Genomic DNA, 20,388 nt, shown 5'->3' with positions numbered 1-20,388 from the left:
TGGCTGGCTCAGTCGGTTTAGTGTCCTACTTTGGCTCGGGTCATGATCTTGCAGTTTGTGAGTTCGAGCCCCACTTCGGGCTCTGTGCTGGCAGCTCAGCGCCTGGAGCCTACTTTGGGTTCCATGTCTCCCTCTCTCTCTCTGCCCATCCCTCACTAGTACTCTGTCTCTTTCTCTCTCAAAAATAAATAAAAACATTTTTAAAAAATCAGGAATTAGCCTGAGAACACTTCAAGGTCTGACGTTCCAGAGACACAGTGGGATGGGGGGGCTGGAGCATCTTTGGGGCTCCCCTGATGAGCTGTGAGGTTGGGGAGCACAGACAGGGAACACAGCCCCTGATACTTCTCCCTGGAAGGGGCCCAGTGAAGCTGGGGGTACATCAGCCTCACAAGAGTGGCCCCTGCAGCTCTTTGCCAGGCATCAGCTGGCTTCTTACCAGTGCCACCAACGTTGCCCTGGTGAGGAGCTCCTGGGCCAGCCTCCTGCCAGCCCACACCTTCTCCCAAACCCAGCTCTCGGCAGGAGGCAGGACACACTCTATCAAGGTCCTCAGGTGGACACTAAGAGCCTCTCCCAGCCCTAGGGCCTCCCTTCCTCTGGACCTCAGCAGGTGCCATTCTTACAAACAGAGCGGCCTTCACCTTTGCCCTGCCATCCACATACCCACTTACACACACTCCTTCAACAAGGTTCCCCTGCCCACCCCTGCCCAAGGTGCCTCACCTTCTGCCAACATTGACTACAGATTCTACGGGCTTGCTTAGGACAGCTGTATCTCCCCATTGAGGGCAAAAACTCAGTTTCTCTCACTGGACTAAGAGAAGGACTTTGTCCCAAGGGTAGGACTTTGTCTCTACCAGATTGAGGACTCCTCAGAGTAGGGGCTATGTGTCCCTTATCAGGCCAGGGGCTCCTCCAAGGCAGTGTCTGGCCCTCCCCTGAGGCCTACTCACCGGGAAGGCATAGACGAAGATGCCCAGGAACAGCAGTAGGATGAAGAGAATGATGAAGAGAATAATGGCACACCGGAAGCGCCGCCATAGGATGAACTTCATAGTCTTGTACGGAGAGGTGAACCAGAGGAAGGAGGTATCAGGGCGCCTGGTAGGAAGACCCGAGAGGTCAGCAGAGCACCCCCCTACCAAGGCTGCCTTCTCCAAACCCTGCTCCCAGATCACCCTGGCCCTCCACCATTGGTCCCCAGAACCCACCCAGCCTCAGGGCCCCTAGCCCTCTGAGCCTTTGTCACAGCATGAGCCTCCCCATGCTCCCCTCCTCTTCTTGGTGCCGCCAAGCCCTATGCACCCTCAGAGACCCAGTTCTCAGCCACCAGCTCCCCTTCCTGACCCGGAACTTAATCACAGACTAGAGATTTGGGAGCCGGGCAGAGCCTCAAAGGGCTGCCGCATTAGGTGAGCTATAGCCCAGTGAGCCCCAGCTAAGCCAAACTACCTGCCTAGATGCACATGGCTGGTCCATGGTCAGGGAAGGATGGTGGGACATGAACCCAGAAAGCTGATTTTCTCTCACTCACAGCCAAGAACCTCAACACCTTCCCCTAGGTCATCGTCCAACTTAAAGAGCATGCAAGATGCTGTGTCTCAATACTGGCTGTTTTAACATCACAGTGCACACCACAGGGTATACCAGGTCTCTCTCGCTTTCCACCCAGATCCCAACATCCTAGGGCAGGGACACCTCCCACAGCTCTGCCGGCCCCATGGACTAGGGATAGCACTGAAATCAAGTGGTCCATCTGTGCCTAGTCTGACCTGAGCTGGGCTGTGGGGAGGGACCCAGCAAATGCAGCTGTCTCCACTGCCCCCACAGCCGTCCTCCTGCCCCTAATAACCGCTTTCAAGCCTTCCACATCCACTGGGTTGGTCTACATCCTTAGGGGCCTATGAAGTAGGGAAGGCAGGGATTCACAGATGAGAAAATTAAGATTGAAAGGCCATTTGAAAGCCACATTGACATCACAGGTGAGCCACAGAAGGCAGCTTGGTCAAGGTAAAAACCTTGATTGGGCTCCAGAGCCAATCAGAACAGGTGTGAGAATTTTGGCTTCACCACTTTCCTAGTGTAATGACCGCTATTTAACTTTGTCAACATGATTTCCTCATCTATAAGATGGGAATAGTAACAACCCAGCAGGGAAGGTTCCATTCTACGCCATATACATACCATGTGACCGCATGCTCGGCACACAACCAACAGCTACCCAACAGTCTCTGCTTCCTGAAAGAGCTGAGGAGCCTGGTGTGCCCTTGAATGATGCCTGTCATCTGCCCCTAACTTACCGTGTGGCTTGAGACAAGTCACGCCCCGCTCTGAGCCATGTGGGCCTTGTGACCTCTGCATGGCTATGCAGTGGTTGTCTCCTGGACCACACCTCCCAGCCCCCAAGCCATCAGGGGTAAGGAGTGGGCACTAACCTTGGGTCCTCAAGCTTAGGGTTCATGTTGGGTTCATCCCGGCCCTGGCCAGCAGGCCGCTCCTCATGCTCACTCTCTGCTACGATCTCCAAGGTCATTTCCAGTTTGCCCTGAGGAGACAGAAGGGACCTGGTCAGGGGCACAAAGGCTCTGCCCCATGGCTTGGAGAGGAACCTGGCCAGAACAGACATAAGAGCCACTGTATTATTTTAAAAAAGAAAGAAAGAAAGAAAGAAAGAAAGAAAGAAAGAAAGAAAGAAAGAAAGAAAGAAAGAAAGAAAGAAAGAAAGAAAGAAAGAGAGAGAGAGAGAGAGAGAGAAAGAAAGAAAGGAAGGAAGGAAGGAAGGAAGGAAGGAAGGAAGGAAGGAAGGAAGGAAGGAAGGAAGGAAGAAAGAGGGAGGAAGGAAGGAAGGAAGGAAGGAAGGAAGGAAGGAAGGAAGGAAGGAAGGAAGGAAGGAAGGAAGGAAGAAAAATGATATAGGGTTGATCTGATCACAAAAGTGCTACTGCTCCTTGCAGAACATTTAGAAACTACAGAAATGTATAAAGGAGAACATCACCCATACTTCCACTATGTGGAGATGAGCACCGTTCGTATTTTTATGCATCACAACTATTTTCCTCTGCAAGTATATGAAATACCTCACTGTGTATATAGAGTTCTAGAGCTTGCTTCTTTCACTTAGAAATATATTATGTTTCACTATATAATTATATATTCTTTAAAGTTTGCTTTTTAATGGCTATAAAAACATTCTATGGGATGGTTGACCACAATTTATTTAGTAAACCACTTATTTTGGTTCATTTAGGTTGTTTCCAACTCTTTGATGTTATAAATAATGCTGCAAGAAAACACCCCAGAGCCTACATTTTTAATTGTGTCTGTTTATTTCTTTAGGAGAGATTTTTAAAAGTGGGATGACAGAGTCCAAGGGCATAAATATTGTTAAATCCCTGGCTATATATTACCAAATTGTTTCCCTAAATGGTAAAACCATTAGCCCTCCCAGCAGAAGTACATGAGGGGTCTGTCTCTGCATCTTCACTAGCAATGAGCATTTAGATTTTTTAAATGTCTAATTTAATAGGCAAAAAAATGTTTTCACATTTAAAATTATTCCTTTAACTACTAGGGGGAAATGAACCTTTTTTTTAATGTTTAATGGCCATTTATACTTCTTTTGTGCATTATCTACGTATGCATGCCCTTTGCTCATTTTTCTTTTGAGGTGCTAATATTTCTTAATAAGTGTTCCAATTCCTTCTTCAACAAGAGTATTTTACTTCAAGGTCCACTTTAGAGGTTGGCTGGCTGCCTGTGGTTTCTCAGTAAGCTGTCAGGGATTCACTTCCTCTCCAGAGGAAGGACTGTTCTCCAGGGTGTCACAGCATCCCTGAGCAGACCTCTGGGCCAGGAGAGTAGTACAAGGATGGTCCCTGGTAGAATCCTGCTCAAATGGGAGAGGCACTCCCTTGGTTCTCCACAGGATGCCCAGGCCACAGGGGAACCCAGGACACAGATCCCCAGACACCAAAGAGCAGAGTATAAATTAAACGGGATCTGCGGGAGGTAAGGGTATCTTTCCATTTAAATAGGCTTCCTGGGATGCAAGCCTCAAGGAGAGGAAGGCTGGGAACTGGAAGAGAAGAGGGACAGTGCCTCGAAAGACAGAGAGAGGCAGAGCAACACGTATGTGCCCAGTGATATCTACAGAGGAAGCTACTTGGGCACCTGCCCTAAGCCGGAGGGAGCCGACTTACCGCCAGGATCTTCTTCTCGCCCTCTTCTGCCACACAGGGCCACCAGCCCTTCACAGTTTTCTGTTCAAAAAGGGACACAAACCACTCTGGGTGGAAGGTGCCATCCAGCTGGTCCAAGGAGCATTTCTCAGCTGTCTTGGCAGGTTTGGGCATGTGGTTGAGGTCCAGCTGCAAGGAGCCTGAAGCAGAGAGAGGTTCTTTGGCCAACGGTTTCTCAATCACTGCCAGCCTAGGGCTCCCCTGGGGCTGGGCAGTTTCAAGAAAAACTGCCACCTCCTTCATTTTGATCCATGGGCTTGGCCACGGGTCACATCCCACAAACTCTCCATTTCCCCACCCATTGCCTCTCATTCCACATACACAGCTTCCCATTCAACTACTCACATATCCATATGCTCATTAATCCACCCTTACTGGTTCACCCTTTACGGGGCTTCCCACATGCTCCATTTCAGCTTACGTTGTACAGATCCATTCATTCACCCATTGTCTCTATCCATCCATCCATCCATCCATCCATCCATCTTTTAAATTGCTTTTATTGTGGTAAAATATATACAAAGTTTGTCACTTTAGCCATTTTTCAATGTATAACGGAATGGTGTTAATCACATTCACAACATCGTGCAACCAATCACTACTTATTTCTAAAACTTTTTCGTTCTCCCAAACAGAAACTCCGTACCCATTAAGCAATATCTCCCCATACTCCCCTCCTCTCAGCCCCTGATATTCTCTAATCTCCTTTTTGTCTCTATGAATTTGCCTATTCTAGATACTTCATGTAAGTCGGATCATAAAATATTTGTCCTTTTGTGTCTGGCCTATTTCACATAGCAGGCTTTCCAGGTTCATCCATGTCGAAGTATGTTCTAGTACTTCATTCCTTTTTATAGCTCAACAGTGTTCCATGGTGTGGATGGACCACACTCAGTTTATCCATTCGTCTGTCAGTGGGACCCTTGGGTTGTTTCCACCTTTGGCTGTTGTGAATAGAGCTGCTCTGAACTTTGGCATACAAGTGCCTCAGTCTGGGTTTTCAATTTTGGGGGGGTATATAACTAGGAATAGAATGCTAGGTCATATGGTAATCTCTGTGTTTGGTTTTTTGAGGACCTGTCAAACTGTTTTCCACAGCAGCTGCACCATTGTACATTCACACCAGCATGTCTGAGCCTTTCCAATTTCTCCACATCCTCTCCAACACGTTGTTTTCCACTTTTCGTTTGTGTTTTTTTTTTTAATTTTTTTTTTCAACGTTTATTTATTTTTGGGACAGAGAGAGACAGAGCATGAACGGGGGAGGGGCAGAGAGAGAGGGAGACACAGAATCGGAAACAGGCTCCAGGCTCTGAGCCATCAGCCCAGAGCCCGACGCGGGGCTCGAACTCACGGACTGCGAGATCGTGACCTGGCTGAAGTCGGACACTTAACCGACTGTGCCACCCAGGCGCCCCTTGTTTGTGTTTTTTTTATAGCCGTCCTGGTAGATGTGAAGTGGTATCTCACTGTGGTTCATCCATCAGTTTTTTCACCTGCCAACTGATTTATCCAAGCTTCTTTATCCATCTTCCTATACTGTTTATCTATTATTTTAATCCATCAGCTCCCCGTATAGCTCCATCTGTTTGGTTACACCATATGAAAATGGTATTCAACCATCTTTGACCTTTAAAAGCAGCAATTTCATGTGGTTTCACCTAATCCAATCATAACAACACGGATGAAGTCAATCGGATTGGAGCATAAATTGCTGAAGCGATTGAGAGACAAATCTAAAAAATGTTTTCTGAGGCCAAATTAAAGAAATTCTTGAATACCATGCAAAACAGATTAGGACTTTTCAGTGTGGAATGTTCAGTTATTGTAAGTATCCACTGATTGGATCTATTGTTCTAGTTTTCTTTCTTTCCACTCATCCATTTATCCCTCCACCCACCCATTTGCTTTGATTTAACTATCTCCATCCCTCTATAGCTACCATTTGTTGAGCATTACATCTACCCATTAATCAGGCTATTATTCTATCCATTCACTTGTTCAATTCTGTACCAGCGTTCATATATCTATCAACCCACCCACATGTCTCTCCATCTTTCAAGCGTAGATGAATGTTCATTTCCCATTTTAAATATGGTCCTAATATAATATTAAGAAAAATCAGGATATTAAACCATACGTGTGTGTGTGTGTGTGTGTGTGTGTGTGTGTGTGTATGTATGCATACACGAAATTATCCCAGCATGATCCACATATAAGACTCTAAGGAATCACAGTATTATCTCTGGATGGCTAGATTATGGATCTTAGCTATTACTTTTTTTTCAAAGTAGTATTTTTAAAAAGCAAAATATGTAACTAGAAACACATTATGAAGGAGAAAAAAAGTGCTAGTTTTAATAGTTTTATTTTTATTTTTAAAAACAAAAGATGAGCCCATTTAGTTTTATTTGAACACCATTTTCTCATTCAGTAAAAATGCAGCTTTCTTTGTTTTTCTTTTTAAAACTAATTCTCTAAAGCCTCATCTCATAAAGGAAAGATTGATAGAATGATGCCAAAAGAATTTTTAAGTCTGTAAGCAAAAAAGACTCCATAAAAAAATTAAAAAGCAGCTGAAAAACTAGGAGAAATTATTTGGAATGTGTCCTTACTATATAAAAAGCTCTGAAAATCAAAAATGAAAGATTAACAAGTTGAACAATACCATGAAGAATAAAATCCCACCAGTAATATGGAAAATAAATACATTTTAAAGTTCTACCTTACAAGTAATGAAGAAATGCAAGTAAAAAATTAAAACAAGGTGTTAGATTGGCAATTAAAAAAAATTTTTTTTTGGTAGCAAAAGTTTGGAGAAAATGGCAACCTTATCCAAAAAGGACACAGGTGGGAGTAAAATATAAACATAAAAATGTAAAAATATTCTAGAGAGCATTTGAACAAAGTATTTCAAAAATCACAAAAGTGTATAAAGACCCTAACAATCTACTTCTTACAGTTCGGGAAAAATATGTACAAAGCCTTCAGAGATGTGTGCTGGCGGGTGTCACTCACACTGTTAGATCTAAAGATGAGCTGAGTACCCACCAAGAGAAAATAGGCAGAAGAGGGTCCACCAACAGGCAGGAATTAAGCACGATGATGCAGATATAAATGTAGGCAGAAAACTGCTAACAGAAAGGATGTTCTTGAAATATTAAGTTTTCCCCAAAAAACCAGGATATAAAGCATATGTGTGATAAAAACTCATTTTGCTCTTTCTATATGCCATGTATGATTACACATATGTATGTATAAATACACATATACATATATGTGTTTGCTTATATATGAAATAATATATGCCAAAATATTAGTGGAGGTTATTTCTGGGTAGAGAAATTTTAATACATAAGTAAAGGGAGACATTGTTGATCTACATTTTCTGTTTTTTCTACAGGAATTATGTATGGCAGGAGAATTAATAAAATAACAGAAGTCCCATCGATGCCCTGATTTCGACAGGCTGACTCTTTTACAGTGAAGTTTTGCAAAAGTCCCCCCATCCTCTGAGGGCAGGTGACCAGGCCGGGAGTGACAGGGGTGGGGTGGGGAGTGGAGAAAACAGCCCTCCTCCTCACCCCTGCTGGGGCTGCTCCTCAGAACGTCCCTGCAGGGGCTCAAGGGTTCAGCAAAGACCAACTCACCTTCCTGCAATCAAGGGCCACCCAAGAAGGGCTCCAGTGATCCATCCAAAGCTGCCCTGTTCCCAAGTGGCAGAGTGGAACAGGAACCCAGGACTGCCTTTCTCACAAGGCTCACTTCTTTTTTTTTTTTTTTTAACGTTTATTTATTTTTGAGACAGAGAGAGACAGAGCATGAACGGGGGAGGGTCAGAGAGAGGGGGAGACACAGAATCCGAAACAGGCTCCAGGCTCTGAGCTGTCAGCACAGAGCCCGACGCGGGGCTTGAACTGACGGACCGCGAGATCATGACCTGAGCCGAAGTCAGCCGCTTAACCGACTGAGCCACCCAGGCGCCCCTCACTTCTTTTTTTTAATTGAGTTAAAACTCACATAACATCAAATGTACCATTTTAATCATTTTTGTGTGTAAAACTCAGTGGCTTTAGGATATTCAGAGTTGTACCGCCACCAGCACTATCTAAGTCCAGAACATTGTCATCACTCCCAAAAGAAACCCCATCCCCATCGGCAGTCACCCTTAATCCCCTCCTCCCAATCCCTGGCAAGCACGAGGCTACTTGCTGTCTCTGGATTCGCCTACTGCAGACGATTCATATAAATGCAATCATACAATATTAGTCCTTTTGTGACTGGCTTCCTTTGCTTAGCATGTTTTCAGGGTTCATCCGTGTTATAGCATAGATCCGTATTTCATTTCTTTCTATGGCTGAATAATATCCAATTGTATGGCCAGACCACACTTTCCGGGTAACTCTTACGGTTGTGACAGGGCTGTTACTCACAGTCCCACCTGCTGGCCCGGTACAGCCATCCTCCTCGCCCCACATCTCACCCTGTCTTTACCACATCCTTCAGCCCAGCTCAGGTTTCTGCACTCTTCTCCCCCACCGGAATCCTGCCTGGGGGCTTGGAGGATGGAGCCGCGGTGGCTCATTCACTCATCACTCAGGCACAAGGGTGAAGACTGACTTGAGCCCCCCACTACTTGGGCCCAGTCTGCCCAGTCTAGACAGGGGTTGAGGTGGGGGCATCCTGTCAAGTGTGAGGCCAGACAGCCGGCGACAGCCAGCTTATGCTTGCGCTGCCTTCAAACCTGTGCTTTTCCTCTCTTCCTTACCTACTGACTCATACCATCCAACGTAGCCCAGCGTTCAAGGCCACCTCTGCAGACAGGCAGCTCTGACCACTCAGGCACTGCTCTGTGTCACAGACTTTACTCAGCACCAGGGAGCAGTGACCCTGAGCAACCTGAGGACAGAAAGTAGGACCACTCCTCCTGCCAGCCTCCCAAGAGTGGCAAGCACACACACACACACACACACACACACACACACACACACACACAACGGGGGTTCTGGGTCAACTCCCAATGTGCAGGATGGTGCTGACCAGAGACGGTGCTCACCTAGAAAGTCGTCAAAGGAGAACTTGTCATTGTCCCAGATCTGAAATACGACTCGTGCTGGGATTTTGCTCTCAGTCTTGTCCAGCCTCCAGAAAGCATCCTGGCCCCGAGGAGGAAGCAGGGAAGCAAGATTAGAGAGAAACAGTGGTCCCTTCCAGCCTGGAAGGCTTCCTAGAGGAGGCAGTGAATGGGACATCTCTTAGGGATTTGCCAGAACCAGATCTTGGTGGGAAGATTGCTAAGATCCCAGCCGACAGTATTCAAGGACCCAGGAAGGACCCATGCAGGCTGACTTCACATGAGGTGGCTCCTTTAAGTCTCCCAAGTCCACGGGCAGAGGCTTTGCTCCCATTTTACAGATGATGAAGTGCAGACTTGGAGAAGTTAAGAATTTGCCCAAGGTCTGACAGCTAATAATAATAATATTAATCTGCACTTCCTATGTGCCAGCCTTTTACCACTATGAGCTCATTTATCCTTCCAACGAGCTATATGGGACATGCTGCTGGCCTTACAGCTGTCAAAACCAGAGCAAGTAGCTTGCCTGCGTCACACCGCTAAGCATTGAGCCGGGATTCAAACCCAGGCAGTCAGGTTCCAGTCCTGCTCTTGCCTCTAAATCCTGCTTTGCCCATGTGCTCTTAGGGACAGGGTTGGCTGGCTGGGAACCTGGGGCCCCCCACCCAACCCTTGCTGTCACCAGAAGGATCCCCCTGACACACTGGTGGAAGGAGCTGACACCAGGGGACGGTAACCCCAGCTCCTCCCTCAGCACGGCCACCCACCCCATCTTTACCTCCAAGAGCTTGCCCTGGAGCAAATCAAAAGCCCCAGGTGCTGGCAAGTTCAACACCTTCCTGCTCTTCCCACTCCACCTCCCTCAGACCACTCAGCCTGGACCAGTGTTATCCTGGGTTTCGTCCCACAGAGGCCTTGCAGAGCAGCTGAGGGGTAAAGACGGGCATGCTGAGGCCTGAGTTCACCCCTGAATCCAGCCACGCTTAACCCAAAGGACTGTCACTGGGGCTTTCCTGCTCCCGCTTGTCCTCTGTCCTCTTGCTGGAACTTCTGCTGAGTGAGTGGCAAGGACAGGAAACATTGTGACGATCCTACAGGCAATGGACATAGGATCTTCAGACATCCTGAGTGCCGGGTCACAGTAGGGGCCTGGACAGAGTCCCGGGGGACACACTATGGGGAGTCGGGGAGCACTTACTGATACAGAGGCTTTGCCTGCCCCTGGGCGCCCTGTACACACAGGCTTGTACCAGCCAGGGCTCTGCCTGCTGTGTGGCCACCCCAGGTCACGTAGACCCATGGGGCTCCTGAACCAAAATCCATGCCCTGTGAGGAATGGTCACCTTGCAAAGCACACGACTGCAGCTTGGACTGCTGCCTGATTTGGCGAGGGGCTCAGGCCCCCAGCTGGCCCCTGTCTGGTGCCTCCCCTCTTCCGGGCCCCAGCCCTCCTGCAGGTGCCTCCCTTCTCTGGCGGGGCTTTTATGGCCAGCTCCGCAGGCCCGCCTGCACAGGCCGCCAGCATCCTCCATTCCTCCGGCCGGCCTGGTTTATGGGCTCAGTAATGAGCCAGAGGTTCAAACGGCCCCTGGTGGGAGCAGCTGGGCTGGGGCTCCAGCCTGGGGAATGGCCCCCCAGGTCCCAGGCGCTCATTACGCTCCCGGTCTGGGCCCTTTTACTAGCTGTTTATTTGCAGGGTGGGTGCCTGACGCGCAGGCAGGCCCCAGTGGGTGTGCTGGGCTCCAGGTGGGGAGCCAGGCCGGGGCAACCAGCGGTGGTTCAAAGCAGCCGGATGAAAGGAGACCTTGTGCTTTACGACAGTCTCGTCTGGTTAATGGGGTCCCCGGAGGGCCTGCCTGCCAGAGGCCCCGAACCCCTCGGCAGAGGGCTGGCTCTGCAGCAGAACTGGGGAGCCCAGAGGCTGTGCGGTACCTCCACACTGTCCCACCCCCAGACTCAGTCCTTTGGCCCAGGCCAGCTCATTGGTGCCTTGATATGGGCACAGCTCCACCTGCCTCCTGGGTCCCACAAAGGGACCAGCTAGCTCTTCCTGGGTCAAGCCAGTTCCTCCCTCACTCTCCTGGTTGACTTCAGAGCCCCCTGGAGTCTGTTTCTCAACCTCCTCTTCTGACCTCCTCCACCCCTACCTCCAGCTACCCTCTCTTGGAGTATGGTACCCCCCAGAATTCCATTCCTCTTGCTACCCTGGGGGCCTCTCCTGGACTCCCTGACCCCTCTTCCTTCTCTCTACCCCAGCAGCCCTGGTGGCCTTCTCGTTCTTCCAGGACTAGCCCAAGCCTATGGGTTGTGCCATGGTGGGTCAGCCCAATTCTCTCCTTCCTCGCCAGTGCCTGTAATACCGAGATGAAACTCCATCATTGCCAGAATGGAGCCACCTCAGGTTCGTAACCAGCAACTCCAGCTGGGCCCTCAGAACTTCCAGGTAACTATCTCAGCATCACAATGAGCTCTCTCTCCATCTCTCTCTCCCTGTCTCTCCCTCTCTCTCTCTCTGCTCCCTCCCTCTCTCAGCACAATGGCTACTTCAAGCCTTTTTCACCTATCTCAAGTCACCTGCCTCAGTGCCAGGAGATTATCTCTCCTCCTACTTTGTAGCAAAAATAGAACCTCTGCTTCCTGTGACTCCTTGCCCATATCTCCACCTGTCACAATGAAGGGGGTGGTCCCACCTCCCATTTAAACAGGCCACTCTGCATCTCTCAGCCTCAGTTTCCCATCCACACCTGGCCGCTTGTATGCCATGCTGAGCACTGGAGATGGCATGCAGGATGCCTGAGCCCTCCCTTCCCCTTTCCTGGCCCCCACTCTCCCTCTGCCCACAGCAAAGAGAGGCAGCGTGTGTTTGATTTGGAGCTCTTCCCCAACAAATGCAGCATTTGCTTTGTTATGGAAACAACTTGTGCTAGACAAACACACTGAGCAAAGGCAAACGAGATTAAACCTACAAACAGGCTAGGCTTTCCTTGACGGCACAGAACCCAAGGCTGTTGCTAAATTCTGCCTGCTGGCAGGCACTATGCAGCAATCCCTGGGTGAAAGCATTCATTTAACCTTGTTTAACCCCCTTTGCTTTTCTGCGATGGTTTCAGAATGTTCCGTGGACCGTTTTGGTTTCTCTAAAATGCAGATGATCCCGTGTGTCAGGCTGGGAAGGGGTCATGGGGAAAGGATGAAGTGAACAGAGCTAAAAAGACCTAAGCAGCACGTAAGAAGTACATTCTGTATTTCCCTCCCTTAAGTCACTCAAGCATTCAGGAAAGAAATTGGCATCACAGAAGCTTTGTGGCTTGAAGCCTTAAGCCACCTCAGGAAGGAAATCGGACCAGTGGAACCTCAACACCAGAGCGGCATTCATTTAGTTGAATAGAGAACACCTCAAGATGGATTGGTTCTAGGTGGGATGCAGGTGATCAGAAGCCCCAACAGGGGTGCCCCCTGCCTCCACTCAGCCCGTGCTCTGTGGATGCTCCCCAAGGGCAAGTGCAGTGCCACCAGAAAAGAGGCTGTGTGCCTCGGGATCTGCCTACTTTAGGAAAAATGAATTTGTTGCCCAGATAAGACCTAAATGGAGAGGTGCTGAGACACAGAACTTGAAGTCCCAGAACCCACCTCTGCCCTCTGGCTGATGCACCAGGTCCGCCAGGTGCCTTCAGCCTGCAGTGAGGTCAGGGAGGAGGGCAACGGCTTCCGGCCTAGAAGACCACAGCTGCTCCCAGTAACTTTCCAGCTTGGACAGTGATCACAGGCACCAGACACAGAAAGGTGGGGGACAAGGCAGCAGGAGGGACTTATGTAAGCAATCCCCAGTCCTATGGAGAACCCAATCCATAGGCAAAGCCCTGGACTAGCACCACGGCGGATGGGAACGATGCTCACCTTCTTAGAGACAGTGCAGACTTGCTCAGCTGGCAGGTAGTCAAAGGGGAAAATGAACCTCCAGTTAAAGTTGCCTTCACCTCCCAGGGAGCGATAATGCACATCTGTCTTTTGCTTGTGTTCTTCAAAGCCAACCATCCAACTAGACAATGTTTTAGAGAACATTTCTAATTAAGGCTTCCACCACACTCTGCATCCTCAACTTAGGCAGTTAAGAAGGTAAATGAACTTGGTAAAGGATAAAGCAAAAATAATTCCCAAGAAATCTCCATGAAGTACCAAATGTGCCATAAATTTTAAAGCCTTCCAACTTCTCTCTTGAGGGACATCCTCAAACTTTATACGTTCAACACAGAGATTTTTGCAAAAGAAGAAATATGGTAGGAAAACAACTCTGCAAGGGCAGAGACCACCCTCTTTCCACCACCCCAGAGGGAGCAGGGCAGCACCATGGGGCCAGGGACAGGCAGGAAGGGGCATGACTCCCCACCCTTTCACGTAAATATCGCTCATCTTCTCCCCCGTGATGCTGAGGTCGTCCAGGATCACGTCCTTTGTGTTCCAGATAATACAGCGCAGGAAAAACCTGTGGAGAAGAATGGCTCAAGTCCACACGGGGTTCCCACCAAAGGGTGTGCAGTCCTTGACTGAGAAGCCAAGAAGCCAGCTCACCCAACAAGACCCCGATGCTTGCCTCCACCTGGGCACTTGGCCAAACACACACAAGAGCGGTACCCCGTGGCCCAAGTGGCCCCCCACCCGGCCTAAGAGTGACCTCCAGGTCCCACCCACAGCTGGCTGCAACCATTCTGCCACTCTGCTCAGCTCCAAGCCGATGGCTGGGGTAAGTCACCTTCTGGCTCTCCGTGGGGTGATGTTGAAGGGAGGTCCAGGCCTCCCCAGGGCCTTTGGAAATAGGTCGATCCACATCTGCAGCTTCCCCTACGGAGACATAACTCTGTTCTCTCCCCACCTTTTTCACTCCACCAAACCTACCAACCACCTGCTCTGTGCCAGATAGGCGGGGCACAGAACAGAGAACATCCAGGCCCTGCCATGGAGAGGCTCACCAGCACCCCGAAGAGGAGGTGCCCTACATGGAACTACAAGGCCGACTGCAGCAGTGAGCCCCCTGCAGCACAGGCTGCTGACGTGGACCTGTGCCTTAGGGATCGGGGGTCAGGGCAGGCTTCTCAGAGACGATGATGTTTGGGTTGAGTCTCAGCATGCCAGATGGAAAAGGGGTGAGGGGCATTTCCAGCTGAGAGAATGACACACACAAAGTCATGGAGGGTCAGAGATCACAGTTTAGTCAGAGGGGGTCCAGAGGATTTCCGCTACAGGAAACCACGCTACCTGCCACCCCTCGGCTCCTTTCCTCTCTGCAAGCTGGGTATTACTTCTGTCCCCATCTCATAGAGAAAGAGAAGGATTGAAGTAACTTCTCCAGGGTACATAGCTAGAGAATGAAAGCTCACATTTCAACACCTGCTGTGCCATTCTGGGGTGTCGGCAGCCCCATACCAAGGAAGAGAGCTCAGTTCCAAACAGCAGAGATGACGTCCCCTGCATGTCTACGAAGGCACCTTCATTGCTACCTTGGCTTGTCTCTGCCCGTAATCTTTTCTCTCCTCCTCCTCCTCCAAAACCTAGCCCCGACCTCACTTCCTCCAGGAAGCCTCCCAGTCTCAGCCCTGGGCCTGCTGCCCCTCTGCTCACCCTCCCTCTGCACGGAGGATGCCCTTGGCCCTCCTGGTGACTGCTCTCAGTGACAGCTCTGCCATTCTGTCATAGGGTGCCAGTATCCCTGTCTGAATTCCCCACTGCAGCCCAACCCAAGGCCAGCCACCTGGATGTCACTGACCAATGGTAGGGGAGCGCATCCTGGGGCCAGGCTGAAACAGAGAGGCTTTTGAATGCCTCATGGAAAGTCAGAGGTCTATCCATGGGGATAAAGGAGGTGACTCAGGTTCTTCCCCAGGTCCTGAGGGCTGTAGATATCTGGGGGCAGGCGGGGGCAGGTCTAAGAGCTCCCCTCATGGGCTAACAGCAGTCACCACCCAGACTGTGGAAAAACACGTAAAGGAGGAACTGGCCAAATATTGAGCTTCCCCATTGGTGCCTCTGGCATATCCATGCTGTCCTTGGGACAGGGCTGGCTGGGGGGCAGGGCTCAGGGGCCCAAGGTTCACTGTCCTACCTGCTCAATGTCTGGCTGCAGGGGGCTGTAGAGGGGCCGGGACTCCACATGCTCAGGGACCAGGCCCTGCTGCTGGAGGACATACAAGGCCAGACGCTCTTCCACTGGGCCCAGGTGTGGGTTCGGGACCTTGCCAGCCTCTGCTCCAGAGAGAAGACAAAAAAGTTGCCGGAGCTGAGCGAGCAAGGGCTGGTGGGGCTGCCTGGAGGCCTCGGGAAGCCCCTGACCATCCCCCTCCCCCTCCCCTCCAGCCAAGACATACTTCTGATCCACAGGTCTCACTCTCTGTAAGGGAAGCCTTGCTGTCCACTGGCTCCAGGCTTAAAATCCAGATTCCTCATCGCCATCATTTCTACCAAGCTTCTTCTGTAAAGCTCTTCCTCTTTTCCACCAATACAAACCCTCCCTGCCCACCAAAGCTCACCCCTTCCAGGAAGCCGTCCCCGACTGCTCCAAATTCTGAGCCTCAGCAACCTATACTTCCAGATTGGGCATCTAAGTGCTTTTAGTACTACCATTCTCTACTTCACACAATCTGTTCTATTACCAGTAGTAGCTAAAATAATTGCAGTAATAGTGAACTGGAACAGGAATCAGGCACTGTTCTTCAGAGATATTAAGTTATTAAGTTCTATCCTTACAATAACCCTATAAGGTAAATGCTATTAGGCCCATTTTACAGATGACAGAAATGAAACACAGAGCAGTTACACAGCTGGTCAGCAGGACAGCTGAGATGCCACCCTCATTTAGGAAGGTGCATGACTGGATGTGAACACCCTTCCCTATCCCCTCGTGCTTCCCAGGTACAGCTCCTCCCTGCCAGGCAGTGGGTTGAGCGCTGGTGCTGTGGATGAGATGAGGACACAGGGGTGGTTCTGACCCAAACAAGCCTGGCCAATCAGCCAGCAACATGAACTTGGAGCCCCCATGACAGAAGTTTTGACTGGAGGTAGGTGGATCCACATTTGTCCAAACACACATGTACACACATAGGTGTGTGCACCATGGTGTGCCCATGTTCACCAGCACAGATTCTCATGCACACACCACACACACACACACACACACACACACACACACACACACACCCCTATCAAGCCTGCTCTGCCCACTTCAATAGATGCCACAAAGGAAGCGGCACAGCACTGCAGAAGGAACACTGGGCCAGGAATCCGGTTCTGCCCCTAACTGTCTGGGTGACTTTGGGCAGGTCGTTAGCCATTCTTGGGCTCAGTGGCCTCATCTACAAAAATAGGCAGATGTCCGACCACACCATCAAGAGCTTTCTGGCTTTCCTTTCTTATGAATTTATGACCATGAGCCCTGGTCCCTGTGCTAAAGCTGCTCACAGACTAGCAGAAGGAAATGAGACCACCCCGAAAACAGATGCACATTCTATGGGAAAGGAGAATGGGGGTTGGGTTAAGGGCTAATGGAGAGGAGCTGGCTCAGCCACGACCTAAAAGAGTCAGAAAAACAGAACGAGAAGGAGGAGGGGGTTGGGATGAAGGAATCAAAGCCGCCTTTCCCCTTTTATAACCTCAGCACCAGCTCTGACATCAAATGTCCCTGAAACCAGCAGGAAGTGAGGGGCCCCCTGGGCCTGTAAACACCTCCGGGGAGTCTGAGCTGCTCCTGGTGGGCAGCATAGGCCTGTGGACATCCCAGACACACAGGGAGCATGTGGTGGAGTTCTCAGGTGTGAGCACGAGGCAGATCCAGGGGCGAGGGTGGAGGCTTCAGGCTCTCTGGCCGCCCTTTGCCTGCTATGAGTGTTGGGGATGGAAGGAGGGATGGGTGGGGCGGGGCTCGGAAGATACCACGAAGGCCAAGCTGGCAACCTAGTGCAATTCACGTAGAAAACCGTTTCACAGAAGTAGTCTGCACCCCAAACTCCAATTACAGTCTGAGCAGCCAAAGCCAGAAGCAAACGAATCCTAACCACGACCTGGCCCCTGGCCCCGCCCTGATCCCTGACGTAGAGGGAGAGCCCACCGTGGTTCTGGGGTCACGTGGCAGCTCACCTATTTCCTCAATGGCGTATTCTTTATCCTGAAACACCACGCGGTCTGTGTGGTACACAGGAGCCTTGACTCTGCGCTGCTGGCAGAAGAGGTGGAGGAGCTGGGAGGGGCGGAGCTGGTCCCTCCACTGGTTAGGTCCAGAGCTGAGGCCCAAACACAAGGCAAAGAAGAGACACTCCAGGGCACCGCCGAGGGCAGAGTGATGTGCACTGCCCTGCGTACCACATGCACAGCATCACCCACCCTTCACTTTGACATGGGCGCCCTCACTCGCTGTGTCTGGGGCGCCCACTTTACACACAGAGAAACCGAGGTCCAGAGACGACGGGACTTACTTAAATACTTACTGAGTTGGGGGCGGGGGGCGGCGTGTGGGTGGCTCAGTCGGGTAAGCATCCAACTCTTGGTTTCAGCTCAAGGCATGATTTCACGGTTTTGGGGTTTGAGCCCCATGTCAGGCTCCACACTGACAGCACAGAGCCTGCTTGGGATTCTCTCTCTCTCTCTCTCTCTCTCTCTCTCTCCCCTTCCCCTTCTCTCTCTCTCTCAAAGTAATTAAATAAACTTTAAAAAATAAATACTGAGTTGGAATCTAAATGTTTCTCATTTCCAGATTTAGAGAATCAGACCCCAACGAGACCCAAATTGGCAAGAAGTGGACAGGGGCTGTCCATACATGAGTTCACCTGACATTAACCCCCTCAGGCTCAACTGGCACCCATGTGCCCCACTGTCTGTCTCCCTTCACCTTTCTCTTCTTCTTTTTTTTTTAGTTTTTTTCATGTTTATTTATTTTTGAGAGAGACACAACATGAGTGGGGGAGAGGGGGGCAGAGAGAGAGAGAGGGAGAAACAGAATTCAAAGCAGGCTCCAGGCTCTGAGCTTTCAGCACACAGCCTGATGCAGGGCTTGAACCCATGAACTGTGAGATCACAACCTGAGCCAAAACCAGACGTTTAACCGACTAAGCCACCCATGTGCCCCTGCCTTTCCCTTCTTGATTCTTCCCTCTACAAGGCTCGGTAATGTCTTAAGGAGAAGTGGATTACAACAATATGATGAAGAGCCAGGTTCTTAGAGTCAGACAAACAGGTTCAAATCCTAACCCCACCATTTGCAAGCCATAATATTTCTGGGCCTCAGTTTCCTTATCTGTACAATAGAGATAAGACCCTAATTGGATTGAGCAAGAGAACACCTATAAAGTGCTAAGCACAGGGCTGGCACACAGTAAGTGCTCCACATTTGGGGGCAGGACTGTTGGCAGGGAAGCAACCAGCTCCCATACACCTACACACAGTAGGTCTGTGGGAGTCCACAGCGAGCTCCAAACTTGGACAGCAGCCTATTCTCCAGGTCGATGACTGTCTCCCCAATCTTTTCATCTTTGGAGAGGAGGTCATAGTCATAGAGAGTGATCTTCAGGTCCTTCTCCAGAGGCAGAGTGCAGGTCAGCTCGAACATCCTGCAGGGAGCCCAGGACAGATGTCAGAATGCTGTAGGCTCCCTGATATTGTTGGACACAGCGGGTACTCAAGGGAGGGAGAGCAGGACAAGAGCAGGGGCTTGAAAGCCTTCCTTGGCCCCTTTCTCCCCTCCCAAGAGTGGTCCTGGGGTCCACCCTCCTGGGTCTCCTATATATCTTAAATTATTACCCCCAATGCTCTACTGATGCTGGGCTTTTCAGGGAGAGAGACAGAGAGAGAGAGAGAGAAAGAGAGAGAGAGAGTGTGTGTGTGTGTGTGTGTGTGTGCACATGCACACGTGTATCAGATGCTCCCAAATCATCTGGGCTGAGCATATGGTATGTACCTGCCTGATAAACCACAAAATGAACCAATGAATTGGAACAGAAAGTTAAAACTGAAGCTTCTACCAGGACAACCGGAAGCAAGAGGTGTGAAAGTGCCAGTGCTCTGGAATTTACCAAGGGGATGGCCCAGAATCCACTTTGGGGACACTTAGGGCTTCACACCTGCTTGCAGGGTGGGAAGAAGGAGGATCTGTAAAGAGACTTCTTGGGAGAGAGTTCCTGCTATGCTCTGAGATCCCCATCCCTCACCCTGGTCAAATGTAGATGTAAAGCCCCTTTCCCCCTGAAATAGTTCCCTGCAGGCGGGAGGCAGAAGCCTGGCACCCGACTCCTACTCAAGGAAGAAAAGCAGCTGGCAGCTGAGAGGAGGAGGAGAGAGAGGCTATACACTGCTCCCATCCTGGCTGGGCCACCATGATGCCCAAACGGAGCCACCCTGAATCCTACCCCACGGGACCTGGAGCTCCAGCAGTGAGATTCCAGGCCCATCTGAAAAGGGCCACCAGTAAAAGGACATAGCATCTGCCACATCGTGGGAGCTTCAGTGGGTGGGTTCAGAGGAGACTTTTGGAAAGCACTCACAAGAAAATAAATCAGCTTTAACATCTGCCACCCAGAGAGTGCCCAGAAAACAGGGGCAGTGAGCACATGGGGCTCTCCTCTTGCAGAGGCTCCCCTAGTCCTGTCCCTGCACGAACCAGAACCTCGGCAGCTAGTCTGGGATTGGCAGGAGACGTTAGACAGGACAGGGCGAGAGGCAAAGCCCCCTCCTTCCCTTCACACACACACCTACATGCTGCATGCATCTGTACCCAAAGTAGTACAGCTATACCCAGGTGGGAGAGGGGACAACTACCCTAGAGCCAGTCAGGTTCCTGATGGCACACGGAGGGACATTCTGGTTACCACCTTGACACTGTGGGTTTAGAACAAAGCGACTGTGTACAAGTAAGCAGAAGAGTCACCTGCCTGCCCTGTTTCCACTCAGGAAATGAGGAAGGTAACCCCCATGAATAAATGTTTACAGGATATTGGCAGACAAAAACAAAGCTGTGTTTTCATTCAATTCCGTGAGTTGTGCTTGTTCACCACGTGAGTTATACAAAGAGTTTCTGCACTCACTCTCCCACCTCGC

General features: G+C 50.2%; 1 protein-coding gene across 24 annotated transcripts in view; it reads right to left on the bottom strand.

Annotated features, from left to right (window-relative positions):
* Positions 1 to 20,388, bottom strand: part of DYSF (dysferlin) — a 224,963-nt gene that overhangs the window by 3,192 nt on the left and 201,383 nt on the right. For 22 of the 24 annotated variants that reach the window (XM_053200742.1, XM_053200746.1, XM_027072222.2 and 19 more), the window contains 10 exons: positions 18,735 to 18,905; positions 17,440 to 17,582; positions 15,413 to 15,552; positions 14,066 to 14,154; positions 13,703 to 13,798; positions 13,213 to 13,354; positions 9,298 to 9,397; positions 4,203 to 4,381; positions 2,439 to 2,548; positions 957 to 1,104 (listed from right to left, as the gene is read on the bottom strand). In XM_053200742.1, coding sequence (XP_053056717.1) covers positions 957 to 1,104; positions 2,439 to 2,548; positions 4,203 to 4,381; positions 9,298 to 9,397; positions 13,213 to 13,354; positions 13,703 to 13,798; positions 14,066 to 14,154; positions 15,413 to 15,552; positions 17,440 to 17,582; positions 18,735 to 18,905 — 1,318 coding nt within the window. Of the gene's footprint in view, positions 1 to 956; positions 1,105 to 2,438; positions 2,549 to 4,202; positions 4,382 to 9,297; positions 9,469 to 10,093; positions 10,407 to 13,212; positions 13,355 to 13,702; positions 13,799 to 14,065; positions 14,155 to 15,412; positions 15,553 to 17,439; positions 17,583 to 18,734; positions 18,906 to 20,388 lie in introns of those variants that run through there. The other 2 variants (XM_053200748.1, XR_008289401.1) reach the window with 2 other exon arrangements.

This window comes from Acinonyx jubatus, chromosome A3, assembly GCF_027475565.1.
Source record: "Acinonyx jubatus isolate Ajub_Pintada_27869175 chromosome A3, VMU_Ajub_asm_v1.0, whole genome shotgun sequence".
Classification (NCBI taxonomy): domain Eukaryota; kingdom Metazoa; phylum Chordata; class Mammalia; order Carnivora; family Felidae; genus Acinonyx; species Acinonyx jubatus.
Note: the sequence above shows the minus strand (reverse complement) of the source record. Positions and strands in the feature narration are given on the sequence as shown.